Source organism: Schistocerca cancellata, chromosome 4, assembly GCF_023864275.1.
Source record: "Schistocerca cancellata isolate TAMUIC-IGC-003103 chromosome 4, iqSchCanc2.1, whole genome shotgun sequence".
In the NCBI taxonomy this organism is placed as follows: domain Eukaryota; kingdom Metazoa; phylum Arthropoda; class Insecta; order Orthoptera; family Acrididae; genus Schistocerca; species Schistocerca cancellata.
Window position 1 is genome coordinate 293,660,961 of NC_064629.1, and position 18,555 is coordinate 293,679,515.

Consider the following 18,555-nt stretch of genomic DNA (forward strand, 5'->3'; position numbering starts at 1 on the left):
ATGGGGAAAATGCAAATATGGGAAAAACGCAAATATGGGAAAAACGCAAATATGGGGAAAACGCAAATATGGGGAAAACGGAAATATGGGGAAAACGCAATTATGGGGAAAACGGAAATGTGGGGAAAACGGAAATATGGGGAAAACGCTAATATAGGGAAAACACAAATATGGGGAAAACACAAATATGGAGAAAATGCAAATATGGGAATATCCCAAATATGGGAAAATCGCAAATATGGGAAAATCGTAAATATGGGACAATCGCAAATATGGGGAAAACGCAAATATGGGAAAAATGCAAATATGGGAAAAACGCAAATATGGGGAAAACGCAAATATGAGAAAAACGCAAATATGGCAAAAACGCAAATATGGCAAAAACGCAAATATAGCAAAATCGCAAATATAGGAAAAACGGAAATATGACAAAAACGGAAATATGTCAAAAACGGAAATATGCCAAAAACGGAAATATGGCAAAACCAAAAATATGGCAAAAACGAAAATAAGGAAAAAACGGAAATAAGGCAATAACGGAAATATGGCAAAAACAGAAGTATGGCAAAGACGCAAATATTGCAGAAACGCAAATATGGCAAAATCGCAAATATGGCAAAAACGCAAATATGGCAGAAACGCAATTATGGCAAATAAGCAAATATGTCAAAAACGTAAATATGGCAAATTGCAAATATGAGAAATTGCAAAAATGGGATAAACGGAAATATGGGAAATAGATAGGGCAAAACCACAAATATGGGAAAAATGCAAATAAGGGACAAATGCAAATATGGGAGAAGATAAACTTGTGGTACAACTTGACAAGACGAAAGAATTGGTTGGTAGGACATAGTTTAAATAGTCAAAGGATAACGAAATATATGAGAAACGCAAATATGGGAAAAACGCAAATATAGGAAAAACGCAAATATGGGAAAAACGCAAATATGGGATATACGCAAATATGCGATAAACGTAAATATGGGAAAAACGCAAATATGGGAAAAACGCGAATATGGAAAAACGCGAATATGGCAAAAACGCGAATATGGCAAACACGCGAATATGGCAAAAAGGCGAATATGGCAAATAGGCGAATATGGCAAAAACGCAAATATGGCAAAAACGCGAATATGGCAGAACGCGAAAATGACAAAAACGCGAATATGGCAAAAACGCGAATATGGGAAAGACGCAAATAGGGGAGAAATGCAAATAAGGGAAAAACGCAAATAAGGGAAAAACGCAAATATGGGAAAAACGCAAATATGGGAAAAGCGCAAATATAGGCAAAACGCAAATATGGGAAAAACGCAAATATGGGAGAAACGCAGATATGGGGAAAACGCAAATATGGGAAAAACGCAGATATGGGAAAAACGCAAATATGGGAAAAACGCAAATATGGCAAAAACGGAAATATGGCAAAGACGCAAATATTGCAGAAACGCAAATATGGCAAAATCGCAAATATGGCAAAAACGCAAATATGGCAGAAACGCAATTATGGCAAATAAGCAAATATGTCAAAAACGTAAATATGGCAAATTGCAAATATGAGAAATTGCAAAAATGGGATAAACGGAAATATGGGAAAAAGATATGGCAAAACCACAAATATGGGAAAAATGCAAATAAGGGACAAATGCAAATATGGGAGAAGATAAACTTGTGGTACAACTTGACAAGACGAAAGAATTGGTTGGTAGGACATAGTTTAAATAGTCAAAGGATAACGAAATATATGAGAAACGCAAATATGGGAAAAACGCAAATATGGGAAAAACGCAAATATGGCAAAAACGCAAATATGGGAAAATCGCAAATATGGGAAAATCGTAAATATGGGAAAATCGCAAATATGGGAAAAATGCAAATATGTGAGAAGATAAACTTGTGGTACAACTTGTCATGAGGAAAGAATCGGTTGGTAGGACATAGTCTGAATAGTCAGAGGTTCACGAAATATATGAGAAACGCAAATATGGGAAAAACGCAAATTTGGGAAAAACGGAAATATGGGAAAAACGCAAAAATGGGAAAAACGCAAATATGGGAAAAACGCAAATATGGGGAAAACGCAAATATGGGGAAAACGGAAATATAGGGAAAACGCAATTATGGGGAAAACGGAAATGTGGGGAAAACGGAAATATGGGGAAAACGCTAATATAGGGAAAACACAAATATGGGGAAAACACAAATATGGAGAAAATGCAAATATGGGAAAATCGCAAATATGGGAAAATCGTAAATATGGGAAAATCGCAAATATATAGAAAACGCAAATATGGGGGAAAAACGCAAATATGAGAAAAACACAAATATGGCAAAATTGCAAATATGGCAAAAACGCAAATATAGCAAAAACGCAAATATAGGAAAAACGGAAATATGACAAAAACGGAAATACGGCAAAAACGGATATATGGCAATAACGGAAATATGGCAAAACCAAAAATATGGCAAAAACGAAAATAAGGAAAAAACGGAAATAAGGCAATAACGGAAATATGGCAAAAACGGAAATATGGCAAAGACGCAAATATTGCAGAAACGCAAATATGACAAAATCGCAAATATGGCAAAAACGCAAATATGGCAGAAACGCAATTATGGCAAATAAGCAAATATGTCAAAAACGTAAATATGGCAAATTGCAAATATGAGAAATTGCAAAAATGGGATAAACGGAAATATGGGAAAAAGATATGGCAAAACCACAAATAAGGGAAAAATGCAAATATGGGAAAAACGCAGATATGGGGAAAACGCAAATATGGGAAAAACGCAGATATGGGAAAAACGCAAATATGGGAAAAACGCAAATATGGGAACAACGCAAATATGGGAAAAACGCAAATATGGGAAAAACGCAAATATGGGAAATACGCGAATATGGGAAAAACGCAAATATGGCAAAAACGCGAATATGGCAAAAACGCGAAAATGGCAAATAGGCGAATATGGCAAATAGGCGAATATGGCAAAAACGCGAATATGGCAAAAACGCGTATATGGCAAAAACGCGAATATGGGAAACACGAAAATAGGGGAGAAACGCAAATACGGGAAAAACGCAAATATAGGCAAAAGGCAAATATGGGAAAAACACAAATATGGGAAAAACGCAGATATGGGGAAAACGCAAATATGGGAAAAACGAAGATTTGGGAAAAACGCAAATATGGGAAAAACGCAAATATGGGAAGAACGCAAATATGGGAAAAACGCAAATATGGGAAAAACGCAAATATGGGAAAAACGCACATATGGGAAAAACCCAAATATGGGGAAAACGCAAATATGGGAAAAATGCAAAAATGGGAAAAATGCAAATATGGGAGAAGATAAACTTGTGATACAATCCGACAAGTGGAAAGAATCAGTTGGTATGACATAGTCTGAAGAGTCAAAGGTTCACGAAGTATATGAGAAACGCAAATATGGGGAAAACGCAAATATGGGGAAAACGCAAATATGGGAAAAACGCAAATATGGGAAAAACGCAGATATGGGGAAAACGCAAATATGGGAAAAACGCAGATATGGGAAAAACGCAAATATGGGAAAAACGCAAATATGGGAACAACGCAAATATGGGAAAAACGCGAATATGGGAAAAATGCGAATATGGCAAAAACGCGAAAATGGCAAAAACGAGAAAATGGCAAATAGGCGAATATGGCAAATAGGCGAATATGGCAAAAACGCGAATATGGCAAAAACGCGAATATGGCAAAGACGCGAATATGGCAAAAACGCGAATATGGCAAAAACGCGAATATGGGAGACACGAAAATAGGGGAGAAACGCAAATACGGGAAAATCGCAAATACAGGCAAAAGGCAAATATGGGAAAAACACAAATATGGGAAAAACGCAGATATGGGAAAAACGCAAATATGGGAAAAACGCTGATATGGGAAAAACGCAAATATGGGATAAACGCAAATATGGGAAGAACGCAAATATGGGAAAAACGCAAATATGGGAAAAACGCAAATATGGGAAAAACGCACAAATGGGAAAAACCCAAATATGGGGAAAACGCAAATATGGGAGAAATGCAAATATGGGAAAAATGCAAATATGGGAGAAGATAAACTTGTGATACAAATAGGACAAGCGGAAAGAATCGGTTGGTATGACACAGTCTGAAGAGTCAAAGGTTCACGAAATATATGAGAAACGCAAATATGGGGAAAACGCAAATATGGGGAAAACGCAAATATGGGAAAAACGCAAATATGAGAAAAACGCAAATATGGGAAAATCGCAAATATGGGAAAAACACAACTATGGCAAAAACGCAAATATGGCAAAAACACAAATTTGGCAAAAACGCAATGCAAAAACGCAAATATGGAAAAACGCATATATGGAAAAGACGCAAATATGGCAAAAACGCAAATATAGCAAAAACGCAAATATAGCAAAAACGGAATTATGACAAAAACGGAAATATGACAAAAACGGAAATATGGCAAAAACGAAAATATGGCAAAAGCGGAAATAAGGCAATAACGGAAATATGGCCAAGACGCAAATATAGCAGAAACGCAAATATGGCAAAAACGCAATTATGGGAAAAACGCAAATATGCGAAAATCGCAAATAGGGGAAAAACGCAAATATGGGAAAAACGCAAATATGGGAAAAACGCAAATATGGGAAAACGCAAATATGGGAAAAACGCAAGTATGGGAAAAACGCAAATATGGAAAAAACGCAAATATAGGAAAAACACAAATATGGGAAAAACGCAGATATGGTTAAAACCCAAATATGGTTAAAACGGAAACATAGGAAAAACCCAAATATGAGAAAAACCAAAATATGGCTAAACGCAAATATATCAAAAACGGAAATATGTGAAAAACGCAAATATGGCAAAGAAGCAAATATGACAAAATCGCGAATATGGCAAAAACGCGAATATGGCAAAAACGCGTATATGGCAAAAACGCAAATATGGAAAAAACGTAAATATGGGAAAAACGTAAATATGGGAAAAACGCAAATATGGCAGAAACGCAAATATGGCAAAAACGCAAATATGGCAAAAACGAAAATATGGCAAAAACGCAAATATGGCAAAAACGCAAATATGGGAAAAACGCAAATATGGCAGAAACGCAAATATGGGAAAAACGCAAATATGGGAAAAACACAAATAAGGGAAAAATGCAAATATGGGTGAAGAAAAACTTGTGGTACAACTTGACAAGACGAAAGATTTGGTTGGTAGGACATAGTTTAAATAGTCAAAGGATAACGGAATATATGAGAAACGCAAATATGGGAAAAACGCATATATGGGAAAAACGCAAATATGGGATAAACGCAAATATGGGATAAACGCAAATATGGGAAAAACGCAAATATGGGAAAAACGCAAATATGGGAAAAAAGCAAATATGTAAAAATTGCAAATATGGGAAATTCGCAAATATGGGAAAATCGCAAATATGGGAAAATCGCAAATATGGGAAAAATGCAAATATGTGAGAAGATAAACTTGTGGTACAACTTGTCATGAGGAAAGAATCGGTTGGTAGGACATAGTCTGAATAGTCAGAGGTTCACGAAATATATGAGAAACGCAAATATGGGAAAAACGCAAATATGGGGAAAACGCAAATATGGGAAAAACGGAAATATGGGAAAAACGCGAATATGGGAGAAACGCGAATATGGCAAAAACGTGAATATGGCAAAAACGCAAATATGGGAAAAACGCGAATATGGAAAAACGCGAATATGGCAAAAACGCGAATATCGCAAACACGCGAAAATGGCAAAAAGGCGAATATGGCAAATAGGCGAATATGGCAAAAACGCGAATATGGCAAAAACGCGAATATGGCAGAACGTGAAAATGACAAAAATGCGAATATGGCAAAAACGCGAATATGGGAAACACGCAAATAGGGGAGAAACGCAAATAAGGGAAATATGCAAATATGGGAAAAACGCAAATATGGGAAAAGCGCAAATATAGGCAAAACGCAAATATGGGAAAAACGCAAATATGGGAAAAACGCAGATATGAGGAAAACGCAAATATGGGAAAAACGCAGATATGGGAAAAACGCAAATATGGGAAAAACGCAAATATGGGAACAACGCAAATATGGGAAAAACGCAAATATGGGAAAAACTCAAATAAGGGAAAAACGCGAATATGGGAAAATCGCGAATGTGGCAAAAACGCGAATATGGCAAAAACGCGAAAATGGCAAATAGGCGAATATGGCAAATAGGCGAATATGGCAAAAACGCGAATATGGCAAAAACGCGAATATGGCAAAAACGCGAATATGGCAAAAACGCGAATATGGCAAAAACGCGAATATGGGAAACACGAAAATAGGGGAGAAACGCAAATACGGGAAAAACGCAAATATAGGCAAAAGGCAAATATGGGAAAAACACAAATATGGGAAAAACGCAGATATGGGAAAAACGCAAATACGGGAAAAACGCAGATATGGGAAAACCGCAAATATGGGATAAACGCAAATATGGGAAGAACGCAAATATGGGAAAAACGCAAATATGGGAAAAACGCAAATATGGGAAAAACGCACATATGGGAAAAACCCAAATATGGGGAAAACGCAAATATGGGAAAAATGCAAATATGGGAAAAATGCAAATATGGGAGAAGATAAACTTGTGATACAATCCGACAAGCGGAAAGAATCGGTTGGTATGACATAGTCTGAAGAGTCAAAGGTTCACGAAATATATGAGAAACGCAAATATGGGGAAAACGCAAATATGGGGAAAACGCAAATATGGGAAAAACGCAAATATGGGAAAAACGCAAATGTGGGAAAAACGCAAATATGGCAAAAACGCAAATATGGCAAAAACACAAATATGGCAAAAACGCAAATAATGCAAAAACGCAAATATGGAAAAAACGCATATATGGAAAAGACGCAAATATGGCAAAAACGCAAATATAGCAAAAACGCAAATATAGCAAAAACGGAATTATGACAAAAACGGAAATATGACAAAAACGGAAATATGGCAAAAACGAAAATATGGCAAAAGCGGAAATAAGGCAATAACGGAAATATGGCAAAGACGCAAATATAGCAGAAACGCAAATATGGCAAAAACGCAATTATGGGAAAAACGCAAATATGGGAAAATCGCAAATATGGGAAAATTGCAAATATGGGAAAAACGCAAAAATGGGAAAAAAGCAAATATGGAAAAACGCAAATATGGGAAAAACGCAAATATGGGAAAATCGCAAAAATAGGAAAAACGCAAATATGGGAGAAGATAAACTTGTGGTACAACTTGACAAGAGGAAAGAATCGGTTGGTCGGACGTAGTCTGAATAGTCAAAGGTACACGAAATATATGAGAAACGCAAATATGGGAAAAACGCAAATATGGGAAAAACGCAAATATGGGAAGAACGCAAATATAGGAAAAACGCAAATATAGGAAAAACACAAATATGGGAAAAACACAAATATGGTTAAAACCCAAATATGGTTAAAACGCAAATATAGGATAAACCCAAATATGAGAAAAACCAAAATATGGCTAAACGCAAATATATCAAAAACGCAAATATGTGAAAAACGCAAATATGACAAAGAAGCAAATATGGCAAAAACGCGAATATGGCAAAAATGCGAATATGGCCAAAACGCGAATATGGCAAAAACGCAAATATGGAAAAAACGTAAATTTGGGAAAAACGTAAATATGGGAAAAACGCAAATATGGCAGAAACGCAAATATGGCAAAAAAGCAAATATGGCAAAAACGAAAATATGGCAAAAACGCAAATATGGCAAAAACGCAAATATGGGAAAAACGCAAAAATGGGAAAAACGCAAAAATGGGAAAAAAGCAAATATGGGAAATATGCAAATATGGGACAAACGCAAATATAGGACAAACGCAAATATAGGAAAAACGCAAATATGGGAAAAACGCAAATATGGGAAAAACGCAAATATGAAAAAAACGCAAATAATGGAAAAACGCAAATATGGGAAAAACGCAAATATGGCAAAGACGCAAATATGGCAAAGACGCAAATATGGCAAAGACACAAATATGGCAAAGACGCAAATATGGCAATGATGCAAATATGGCAAAGACGCAAATATGGCAAATACGCAAATATGGCAAAGATTCAAATATGGCAAATACGCAAATATGGGAAAGACTCAAAATGGGAAAGACGCAAATATGGGAAAGACGCAAATATGGGAAAGACACAAATATGGGGATAACAGAAATATGGGGAAAACGCAAATATGGGGAAATCGCAAATATGAGAAAAACGCAAATATGGGAAAAACGCAAATATCGGAAAAAAGCATATATCGGAAAAACGCAAATATCGGAAAAAGGCAAATATCGGAAAAACGCAAATATCAGAGAAACGCAATTATTTAAAAATCGCAAAAATGGGAAAAATGCAAATATGGAAAATACGCAAATATGGGAAAAACGCAAATATGGGAAAAACGCAAATATGGGAAAAACGCAAATATAGGAAAAACGCAAATATAGGAAAAAAACAAATATGGGAAAAACGCAAATATGGTTAATACATAAATATGGTTAAAACGCAAATAAAGGAAAAACCCAAATATGGGAAAAACGCAAATATAGGAAAAACGCAGATATGGCAAAAACGCAAATATGGCAAAAACGCAAATATGGCAAAAACGCAAATATGGCAAAAACGCAAATATGGGAAAAACGCAAATATGGCAAAAACGCAAATAGGGCAAAAACGCAAATATGGCAAAAACGCAAACATGGCAAAAACACAAATAGGGCAAAAACGTAAATATGGCAAAAACGCAAATATGGCAAAGACGCAAATATGGCAAAAACGCAAATATAGCAAAAACGCAAATATAGGAAAAACGGAAATATGACAAAAATGGAAATATGGCAAAAACGGAAATATGGCAAAACCAAAAATATGGAAAAAACGGAAATAAGGCAATAACGGAAATATGGCAAAAACGGAAATATGGCAAAGACGCAAATATGGCAAATATGCAAATATGGCAAAGACACAAATATGGCAAAGACGCAAATATGGGAAAGACGCAAATATTGGAAAGACGCAAATATGGGAAAGACGCAAATATGTGAAAGACGCAAATATGGGGAAAACACAAATATGGGGAAAACTCAAATATGAGAAAAACTCAAATATGGGAAAAACGCAAATATCGGAAAAAAGCAAATATCGGAAAAACGCAAATATCTGGAAAAGGCAAATATCGGAAAAACGCAAATATCAGAAAAACGCAAATATTAAAAAATCGCAAAAATGGGAAAAATGCAAATACGGAAAAAACGCAAATATGGGAAAAACGCAAATATGGGAAAAACGCAAATATGGGAAAAACGCAAATATAGGAAAAACGCAAATATAGGAAAAACACAAACATGGGAAAAACGCAAATATGGTTAAAACATAAATATGGTTAAAACGCAAATAAAGGAAAAACCCAAATATGGGAAAAACGCAAATATAGGAAAAACGCAAATATGGCAAAAACGCAAATATGGCAAAAACGCAAATATGGCAAAAACGCAAATATGGGAAAAACGCAAATATAGGAAAAACGGAAATATGACAAAAACGGAAATATGGCAAAAACGCAAATATGGCAAAAACGCAAATATGGGAAAAACGTAAATATGGGAAAATCGCAAATATGACAAAACCAAAAATATGGAAAAAACGAAAATATGGAAAAAACGGAAATAAGGCAATAACGGAAATATGGCAAAAATGGAGATATGGCAAAGACCCAGATATGGCAGAAACGCAAATATGGCATAAATGCAAATATGGCAAAACCGCAAATATGGCAGAAATGCAATTATGGCAAATAAACAAATATGTCAAAAACGCAAATATGGCAAATCGCAAATATGACAAATCGCAAATATGGGAAAAACGGAAATATGGGAAAAAAATGTGGCAAAACCGCAAATATTGGAAAACCGCAAATATGGGAAAAACGCAAATATGGGAATAATGCAAATATGGGAGAAAATAAACTTGTGGTACAACTTGACAAGAGGAAAGATTTGGTTGGTAGGACATAGTCTAAATAGTCAAAGGATCACGAAATATATGAGAAACGCTAATATGGGAAAAACGCAAATATGGGAAAAACGAAAATATGGAAAAACGCAAATATGGGAAAAACGCAAATAGGGGAAAAACGCGAATATGCGAAATATGCGAATATGGGAAAAACGCGAATATGGGAAAAACGCGAATATGGTAAAAACGCGAATATGGCAAAAACGCGAATATGGGTAAACGCGAATATGGGAAAAACGCGAATATGGCAAAAATGCGAATATGGCAAATACGCAAATATGGCAAAAAGGCGAATATGGGAAAAAAGCAAATATGGCAAAAATGTAAATATGGCAAAATGCAAATATGGCAAAAATGCAAATATGGCAAAAAAGCAAATATATCAAAAAAGCAAATATGGAAAAAAAGCAAATATGGCAAAAATGCAAATATGGCAAAAACGCGATAAGCAAAAACGCGAATATGGCAAAAACGCGAATATGACAAAAACGCGAATATGACAAAACCGCGAATATGACAAAAACGCGAATATGATAAAAACGCGAGTATGGCAAAAACGCAAATATGGGAGAAACGCAAATAAGGGAAAACCGCAAATATGGGAAAAACGCAAATATGGGAAAAACGCAAATATGAGAAAAACGCAAATATGGGAAAAACGCAAATATGGGAAAAACGCAAATATGTGAAAAACGCAAGTATGTTAAAAACGCAAATATTGTATAAACGCAAGTATGGGAATAACGCAAATATGGGAAAAAAGCAAATATGGGAAAAACGCAAATATGGGAAAAACGCAAATATGGCAAAAACGCAAATATGGGTAAAACGCAAATATGGGGAAAACGCAAATATGGGAAAAACGCATACATGGGAAAAACGCATACATGGGAAAAACGCATACATGGGAAAAACGCAAATATAGGAAAAACGCAAATAAGGGAAAAACGCAACTATGGCAAAGACGAAAATATGGCAAAGACGCAAATATGGCAAAGACGAAGATATGGCAAAGACGCAAATATGGCAAAGACGTAAATGTGGCAAAGACGCAAATGTGGCAAAGACGCAAATGTGGCAAAGACGCAAATGTGGCAAAGACGCACACATGTGGCAAAGACGCAAATATGCCAAAGACGCGAATATGGCAAAGACGCAAATATGGCAAAGACGCAAATATGGGAAAAACGCAAATATGGGAAAAACGCAAATATATGAAAAACAAAATATGGCAAAAACGCAAATATGGCAAAAACGCAAATATGGGAAAAACGCAAATATGGCAAAAACGCAAATATGCCAAAGAAGGAAATATGGCAAAAACGCAAATATGGCAAAAACGCAAATATGGCAAAAACGCAAATATGGCAAAAACGCGAATATGGCAAAAACGCAAATATGGAAAGAACGTAAATATGGGAAAAACGTAAATATGGGAAAAATGCAAATATGGCAGAAACGCAAAAATGGGAAAAACGCAAATATGAGAAAAACGCAAATATGGGAAAAACGCAAATATGGGAAAAACGCAAATATGGGAGAAGATAAACTTGTGGTACATCTTGACAAGAGGAAAGAATCGGTTGTCGGATGTAGTCTGAATAGTCAAATGTTCATGAAATATATGAGAAACGCAAATATGGGAAAAACGCAAATATGGGAAAAACGCAAATATGGGAAAAACGCATACATGGGAAAAACGCATACATGGGAGAAACGCATACATGGGAAAAACGCAAATATAGGAAAAACGCAAATATGGGAAAAACGCAAGTATGGCAAAGACGAAAATATGGCAAAGACGCAAATGTGGCAAAGACACAAATGTGGCAAAGACGCAAATGTGGCAAAGACGTAAATGTGGCAAAGACGCAAATGTGGCAAAGACACAAATGTGGCAAAGACGCAAATGTGGCAAAGACACACATGTGGCAAAGACGCAAATATGGCAAAGACGCAAATATGGCAAAGACGCAAATATGGGAAAAACGCAAATATGGGAAAAACGCAAATATGGGAAAAACGCAAATATATGAAAAACGAAATATGGCAAAAACGCGAATATGGCAAAAACGCAAATATGGGAAAAACGCAAATATGGCAAAAACGCAAATATGCCAAAGAAGGAAATATGGCAAAAACGCAAATATGCCAAAAACGCAAATATGACAAAAACGCAAATATGGCAAAAACGCAAATATGGGGAAAACGCAAATATGGGAAAAACGCAAATATGGGAAAAACGCAAACATGGGAAAAACGCAAATATGGGAAAAACGCAAATATGGGAAAAACACAAATATAGGAAAAACGCAAATAGGGGAAAACCGCGAAAATGGTAAAAACGCGAATATGGGAAAAACTCGAATATGGGAAAAACGCGAATATGGCAAAGAGGCGAATATGGCAAAAACGGGAATATGGCAAAATCGCGAATGTGGCAAAAATGCGAATATGGCAAAAACGCGAATATGGCAAAAATGCGAATATGGCAAACACACGAATATGGGAAAAAAGCAAATATGGCAAAAATGCAAATATGGCAAAAAAGCAAATATATCAAAAAAGCAAATATGGCAAAAAAGCAAAAAAGGCAAAAAAGCGAATATGCAAAAACGCGAATATGGTTAAAACGCGAATATGACAAAAACGCGAGTATGGCAAAATCGCGAATATGGGAAAAACGTAAATATGGGAAAAACGCAAATATGGGAGAAACGCAAATATGGGAGACACGCAAATAAGGGAAAAACGCAAATATGTGAAAAACGCAAATATGGGAAAAACGCAAATATGGCAAAAACGCAAATATGGCAAAAACGCAAATATGAGAAAAACGTAAATATGGGAAAAACGCAAATATGGGAAAAACGGAATTATGGGAAAAACGCAAATATGGGAAAAACGCAAATATCGCAAAAAAGCAAATATCGGAAAAACGCAAATATTGGAAAAACGCAAATATTGGAAAAACGCAAAAATGGGAAAAACGCAAATATGGAAAGAATGCAAATATGGGAGAAATGCAAATATGGGAGAAGATAAACTTGTGGTACAACTTGACAAGAGGAAAGAATCGGTTGGTAGGACATAGTCTGAATAGTCAAAGGTTCACGAAATATATAAGACACGCAAATATGGTAAAAACGCAAATATGGGAAAAACGCAAATATGGGGAAACTGCAAATATGGGAAAAGCTCAAATATGGGGAAAACGCAAATATGGGGAAAACACAATTGTGGGGAAAACGCAAATATGGGGAAAACGCAAATATGGGGAAAACACCAATATGGGGAAAACGCAAATATCAGGAAAACGCGAATATGGCAAAAACGCAAATATGTGAAAAACGCAAATATGGGAGAAACGCAAATATGGCAAAAACGCAAATATGGCAAAAACGCAAATATGGCAAAAACGCAAATATGGCAAAAACGCAAATATGGAAAAGACGCAAATACGGAAAAAACGCAAATATGGAAATGACGCAAATATGGCAAAAACGCTAATATGGCATAAACGCAAATATAGCAAAAACGCAAATACAGCAAAAACGGAAATATGACAAAAACGGAAATATGGCAAAAACGAAAATATGGCAAAAACGTAAATATGGCAAAAACGGAAATAAGGCAATAACGGAAATATGGCAAAGACGGAAACATGGCAGAAACGCAAATATGGCAAAAACGCAAATATGGCAAAAACACAAATATGGCAAAAACGGAAATATGGCAGAAACGCAATTATGGGAAAAACGTAAATATGGGAAAATCGCAAATATAGGAAAACCACAAATACGAGAAAAACGCAAATATGGTTTAAACCCAAATATGGTTAAAACGCAAATATAGGAAAAACCCAAATATGAGAAAAACCAAAATATGGCTAAACGCACATATATCAAATACGCAAGTATGGGAAAAACGCAAATATGGCAAAGAAGCAAAAATGGCAAAAACGTGAATACGGCAAAAACGCGAATATGTCAAAAACGCGAATATGTCAAAAACGCAAATATGGGAAAAACGTAAATATGGGAAAAACGTAAATATGGGAAAAACGCAAATATGGCAGAAACGCAAATATGGCAAAAAGGCAAATATGGCAAAAACGCAAATATGGCAAAAACGCAAATATGGCAAAAACGCAAATATGGGAAAAACGCAAAAATGGGAAAAACGCAAATATGGTTAAAACGCAAATATGGCAAAAACGCAAATATGAGAAAAACGTAAATATGGGAAAAACGCAAATATGGGAAAAACGGAATTATGGGAAAAACGCAAATATGGGAAAAACGCAAATATCGCAAAAAAGCAAATATCGGAAAAACGCAAATATTGGAAAAACGCAAATATTGGAAAAACGCAAAAATGGGAAAAACGCAAATATGGAAAGAATGCAAATATGGGAGAAATGCAAATATGGGAGAAGATAAACTTGTGGTACAACTTGACAAGAGGAAAGAATCGGTTGGTAGGACATAGTCTGAATAGTCAAAGGTTCACGAAATATATGAGAAACTCAAATATGGGAAAAACGCAAATATGGGAAAAACGCAAATATGGGAAAAACGCAAAAATGGGAAAAACGCAAAAATGGGAAAAATGCAAAAATGGGAAATACGCAAATATGGGACAAACGCAAATATGGGACAAACGTAAATATGGGACAAACGCAAATATGGGAAAAACGCAAATAACGGAAAAAAGCAAATATCGGAAAAACGCTAATATCGGAAAAAGGCAAATATCGGAAAAACGCAAATATCAGAAAAACGCAAATATTAAAAAATCGCAAAAATGGGAAAAATGCAAATATGGAAAAAACGCAAATATGGGAAAAATGCAAATATGGGAAAAACGCGAATATGGGAAAAACGCAAATATGGAAAAAACGCAAAGATGGGAAAAACGCAAATATGGGAAAAACGCAAATATAGGAAAAACAAAAATTTGGGAAAAAGGCAAATATGGTTAAAACCCAAATATGGTTAAAACGCAAATATTGGAAAAACCCAAATATGAGAAAAACCAAAATATGGCTAATTGCAAATATATCAAAAACGCAAATATGTGAAAAACGCAAATATGGCAAAGAAGCAATTATTGCAAAAACGCAAATACGGCAAAAACGCGAATATGGCGAAAACTCGAATATGGCAAAAACGCAAATATGGAAAAAACGTAAATATGGGAAAAACATAAATATGGGAAAAACGCAAATATGGCAGAAACGCAAATATGGCAAAAACGCAAATATGGCAAAAACGAAAATATGGCAAAAACGCAAATATGGCAAAAACGCAAATATGGGAAAAACGCAAAAATGGGAAAAACGCAAAAATGAGAAAAACGCAAATATGGGAAATACGCAAATATGGGACAAACGCAAATATGGGACAAACGCAAATATAGGAAAAACGCAAATATGGGAAAAACGCAAATATGGGAAAAACGCAAATATGGGAAAAACGCAAATGTGGGAAAAACAAAAATATGGAAAAACGCAAATATCGGAAAAACGCAAATAGGGGAAAAACGCGAATATGCGAAATATGCGAATAGGGGAAAAACGCGAATATGGCAAAAACGCGAATTTGGTAAAAACGCGAATATGGCAAAAATGCGAATATGGCAAATACGCAAATATGGCAAAAAGGCGAATATGGGAAAAAAGCAAATATGGAAAAAATGCAAATATGGCAAAAATGCAAATATGGAAAAAAAGCAAATATGGCAAAAAAGCAAATATGGCAAAAACGCGAATATGCAAAAACGCGAATAACGCAAAAACGCGAATATGACAGAAACGCGAATATGACAAAAACGCGAATATGACAAAAACGCGAATATGACAAAAACGCGAATATGATAAAAACGCGAGTATGGCAAAAACGCAAATATGGGAGAAACGCAAATAAGGGAAAACCGCAAATATGGGAAAAACGCAAATATGGGAAAAACGCAAATATGGGAAAAACACAAGTATGGGAAAAACGCAAATATGGGAAAAACGCAAAAATGGGAAAAACGCAAATATGGGAAAAACGCTGATATGCGATAAATGCAGATATGCGAAAAACGCAAATATGGAAAAAACGAAATATGGGAAAAACGCAAATATGGGAAAAACGCAAATATGATGAAAACGCAAATATGGGGAATACGCAAATATGGGGAAAACGCAAATATGGGGAAAACGCAAATATGGGGAAAACGCAAATGTGGGGAAAACGGAAATATGGGGAAAACGCTAAAATAGGGAAAACAGAAATATGGGGAAAACGCAAATATGGAGAAAATGCAAATATGGGAAAAACCCAAGTATGGGGAAAACGCAAACATGGGAAAAATGCAAATAAGGGGAAAAACGCAAATATGGGAAAAACGCAAATATGAGAAAAACGCAAATATGGGAAAAACGCAAGTATGGGAAAAACGCAAATATTGGAAAAACGCAAGTATGGGAATAACGCAAATATGGGAAAAACGCAAATATGGGAAAACAGCAAATATGGGAAAAACGCAAATATGGGAAAAACGCAAATATAGCAAAAACGCAAATATGGGAAAAACGCAAATATGGGAAAAACGCAAATATGGGAAAAACGCAAATATGGGAAAAACGCATACATGGGAAAAACGCATACATGGGAGAAACGCATACATGGGAAAAACGCAAATATAGGAAAAACGCAAATATGGGAAAAACGCAAGTATGGCAAAGACGAAAATATGGCAAAGACGCAAATATGGTAAAGACGAAGATATGGAAAGACGCAAATATGGCAAAGACGTAAATGTGGCAAAGACGCAAATGTGGCAAAGACACAAATGTGGCAAAGACGCAAATGTGGCAAAGACACACATGTGGCAAAGACGCAAATATGGCAAAGACGCAAATATGGCAAAGACGCAAATATGGGAAAAACGCAAATATGGGAAAAACGCAAATATGGGAAAAACGCAAATATATGAAAAACGAAATATGGCAAAAACGCGAATATGGCAAAAACGCAAATATGGGAAAAACGCAAATATGGCAAAAACGCAAATATGCCAAAGAATGAAATATGGCAAAAACGCAAATATGCCAAAAACGCAAATATGGCAAAAACGCAAATATGGCAAAAACGCAAATATGGGGAAAACGCAAATATGGGAAAAACGCAAATATGGGAAAAACGCAAACATGGGAAAAACGCAAATATGGGAAAAACGCAAATATGGGAAAAACACAAATATAGGAAAAACGCAAATAGGGGAAAACCGCGAAAATGGTAAAAACGCGAATATGGGAAAAACTCGAATATGGGAAAAACGCGAATATGGCAAAGACGCGAATATGGCAAAAACGGGAATATGGCAAAATCGCGAATGTGGCAAAAATGCGAATATGGCAAAAACGCGAATATGGCAAAAATGCGAATATGGCAAACACACGAATATGGGAAAAAAGCAAATATGGCAAAAATGCAAATATGGCAAAAAAGCAAATATATCAAAAAAGCAAATATGGCAAAAAAGCAAAAAAGGCAAAAAAGCGAATATGCAAAAACGCGAATATGGTTAAAACGCGAATATGACAAAAACGCGAGTATGGCAAAATCGCGAATATGGGAAAAACGTAAATATGGGAAAAACGCAAATATGGGAGAAACGCAAATATGGGAGACACGCAAATAAGGGAAAAACGCAAATATGTGAAAAACGCAAATATGGGAAAAACGCAAATATGGGAAAAACGCAAATATGGCAAAAACGCAAATATGGCAAAAACGCAAATATGAGAAAAACGTAAATATGGGAAAAACGCAAATATGGGAAAAACAGAATTATGGGAAAAACGCAAATATGGGAAAAACGCAAATATCGCAAAAAAGCAAATATCGGAAAAACGCAAATATTGGAAAAACGCAAATATTGGAAAAACGCAAAAATGGGAAAAACGCAAATATGGAAAGAACGCAAATATGGGAGAAATGCAAATATGGGAGAAGATAAACTTGTGGTACAACTTGACAAGAGGAAAGAATCGGTTGGTAGGACATAGTCTGAATAGTCAAAGGTTCACGAAATATATAAGACACGCAAATATGGTAAAAACGCAAATATGGGAAAAACGCAAATATGGGGAAACTGCAAATATGGGAAAAACTCAAATATGGGGAAAACGCAAATATGGGGAAAACACAATTGTGGGGAAAACGCAAATATGGGGAAAACGCAAATATGGGGAAAACACTAATATGGGGAAAACGCAAATATCAGGAAAACGCGAATATGGCAAAAACGCAAATATGGGAAAAACGCAAATATGGGAGAAACGCAAATATGGCAAAAACGCAAATATGGCAAAAACGCAAATATGGCAAAAACGCAAATATGGCAAAAACGCAAATATGGAAAAGACGCAAATA

At 35.6% G+C, this 18,555-nt stretch overlaps 1 protein-coding gene across 1 annotated transcript; it reads left to right on the plus strand.

The window, feature by feature from the left end:
• On the plus strand, positions 1-429 carry LOC126184157 (uncharacterized). Its single transcript, XM_049926526.1, has one exon. The coding sequence runs from the start codon at positions 1-3 to the stop codon at positions 427-429; it is 429 nt and encodes a 142-aa protein (XP_049782483.1).
• Positions 430-18,555: the final 18,126 nt, after the last annotated feature.

Excerpts from the sequence above, each read along its gene's own strand:
- LOC126184157 (XM_049926526.1), top strand. The coding sequence starts at position 1 with ATGGGGAAAATGCAAATATGGGAAAAACGCAAATATGGGAAAAACGCA.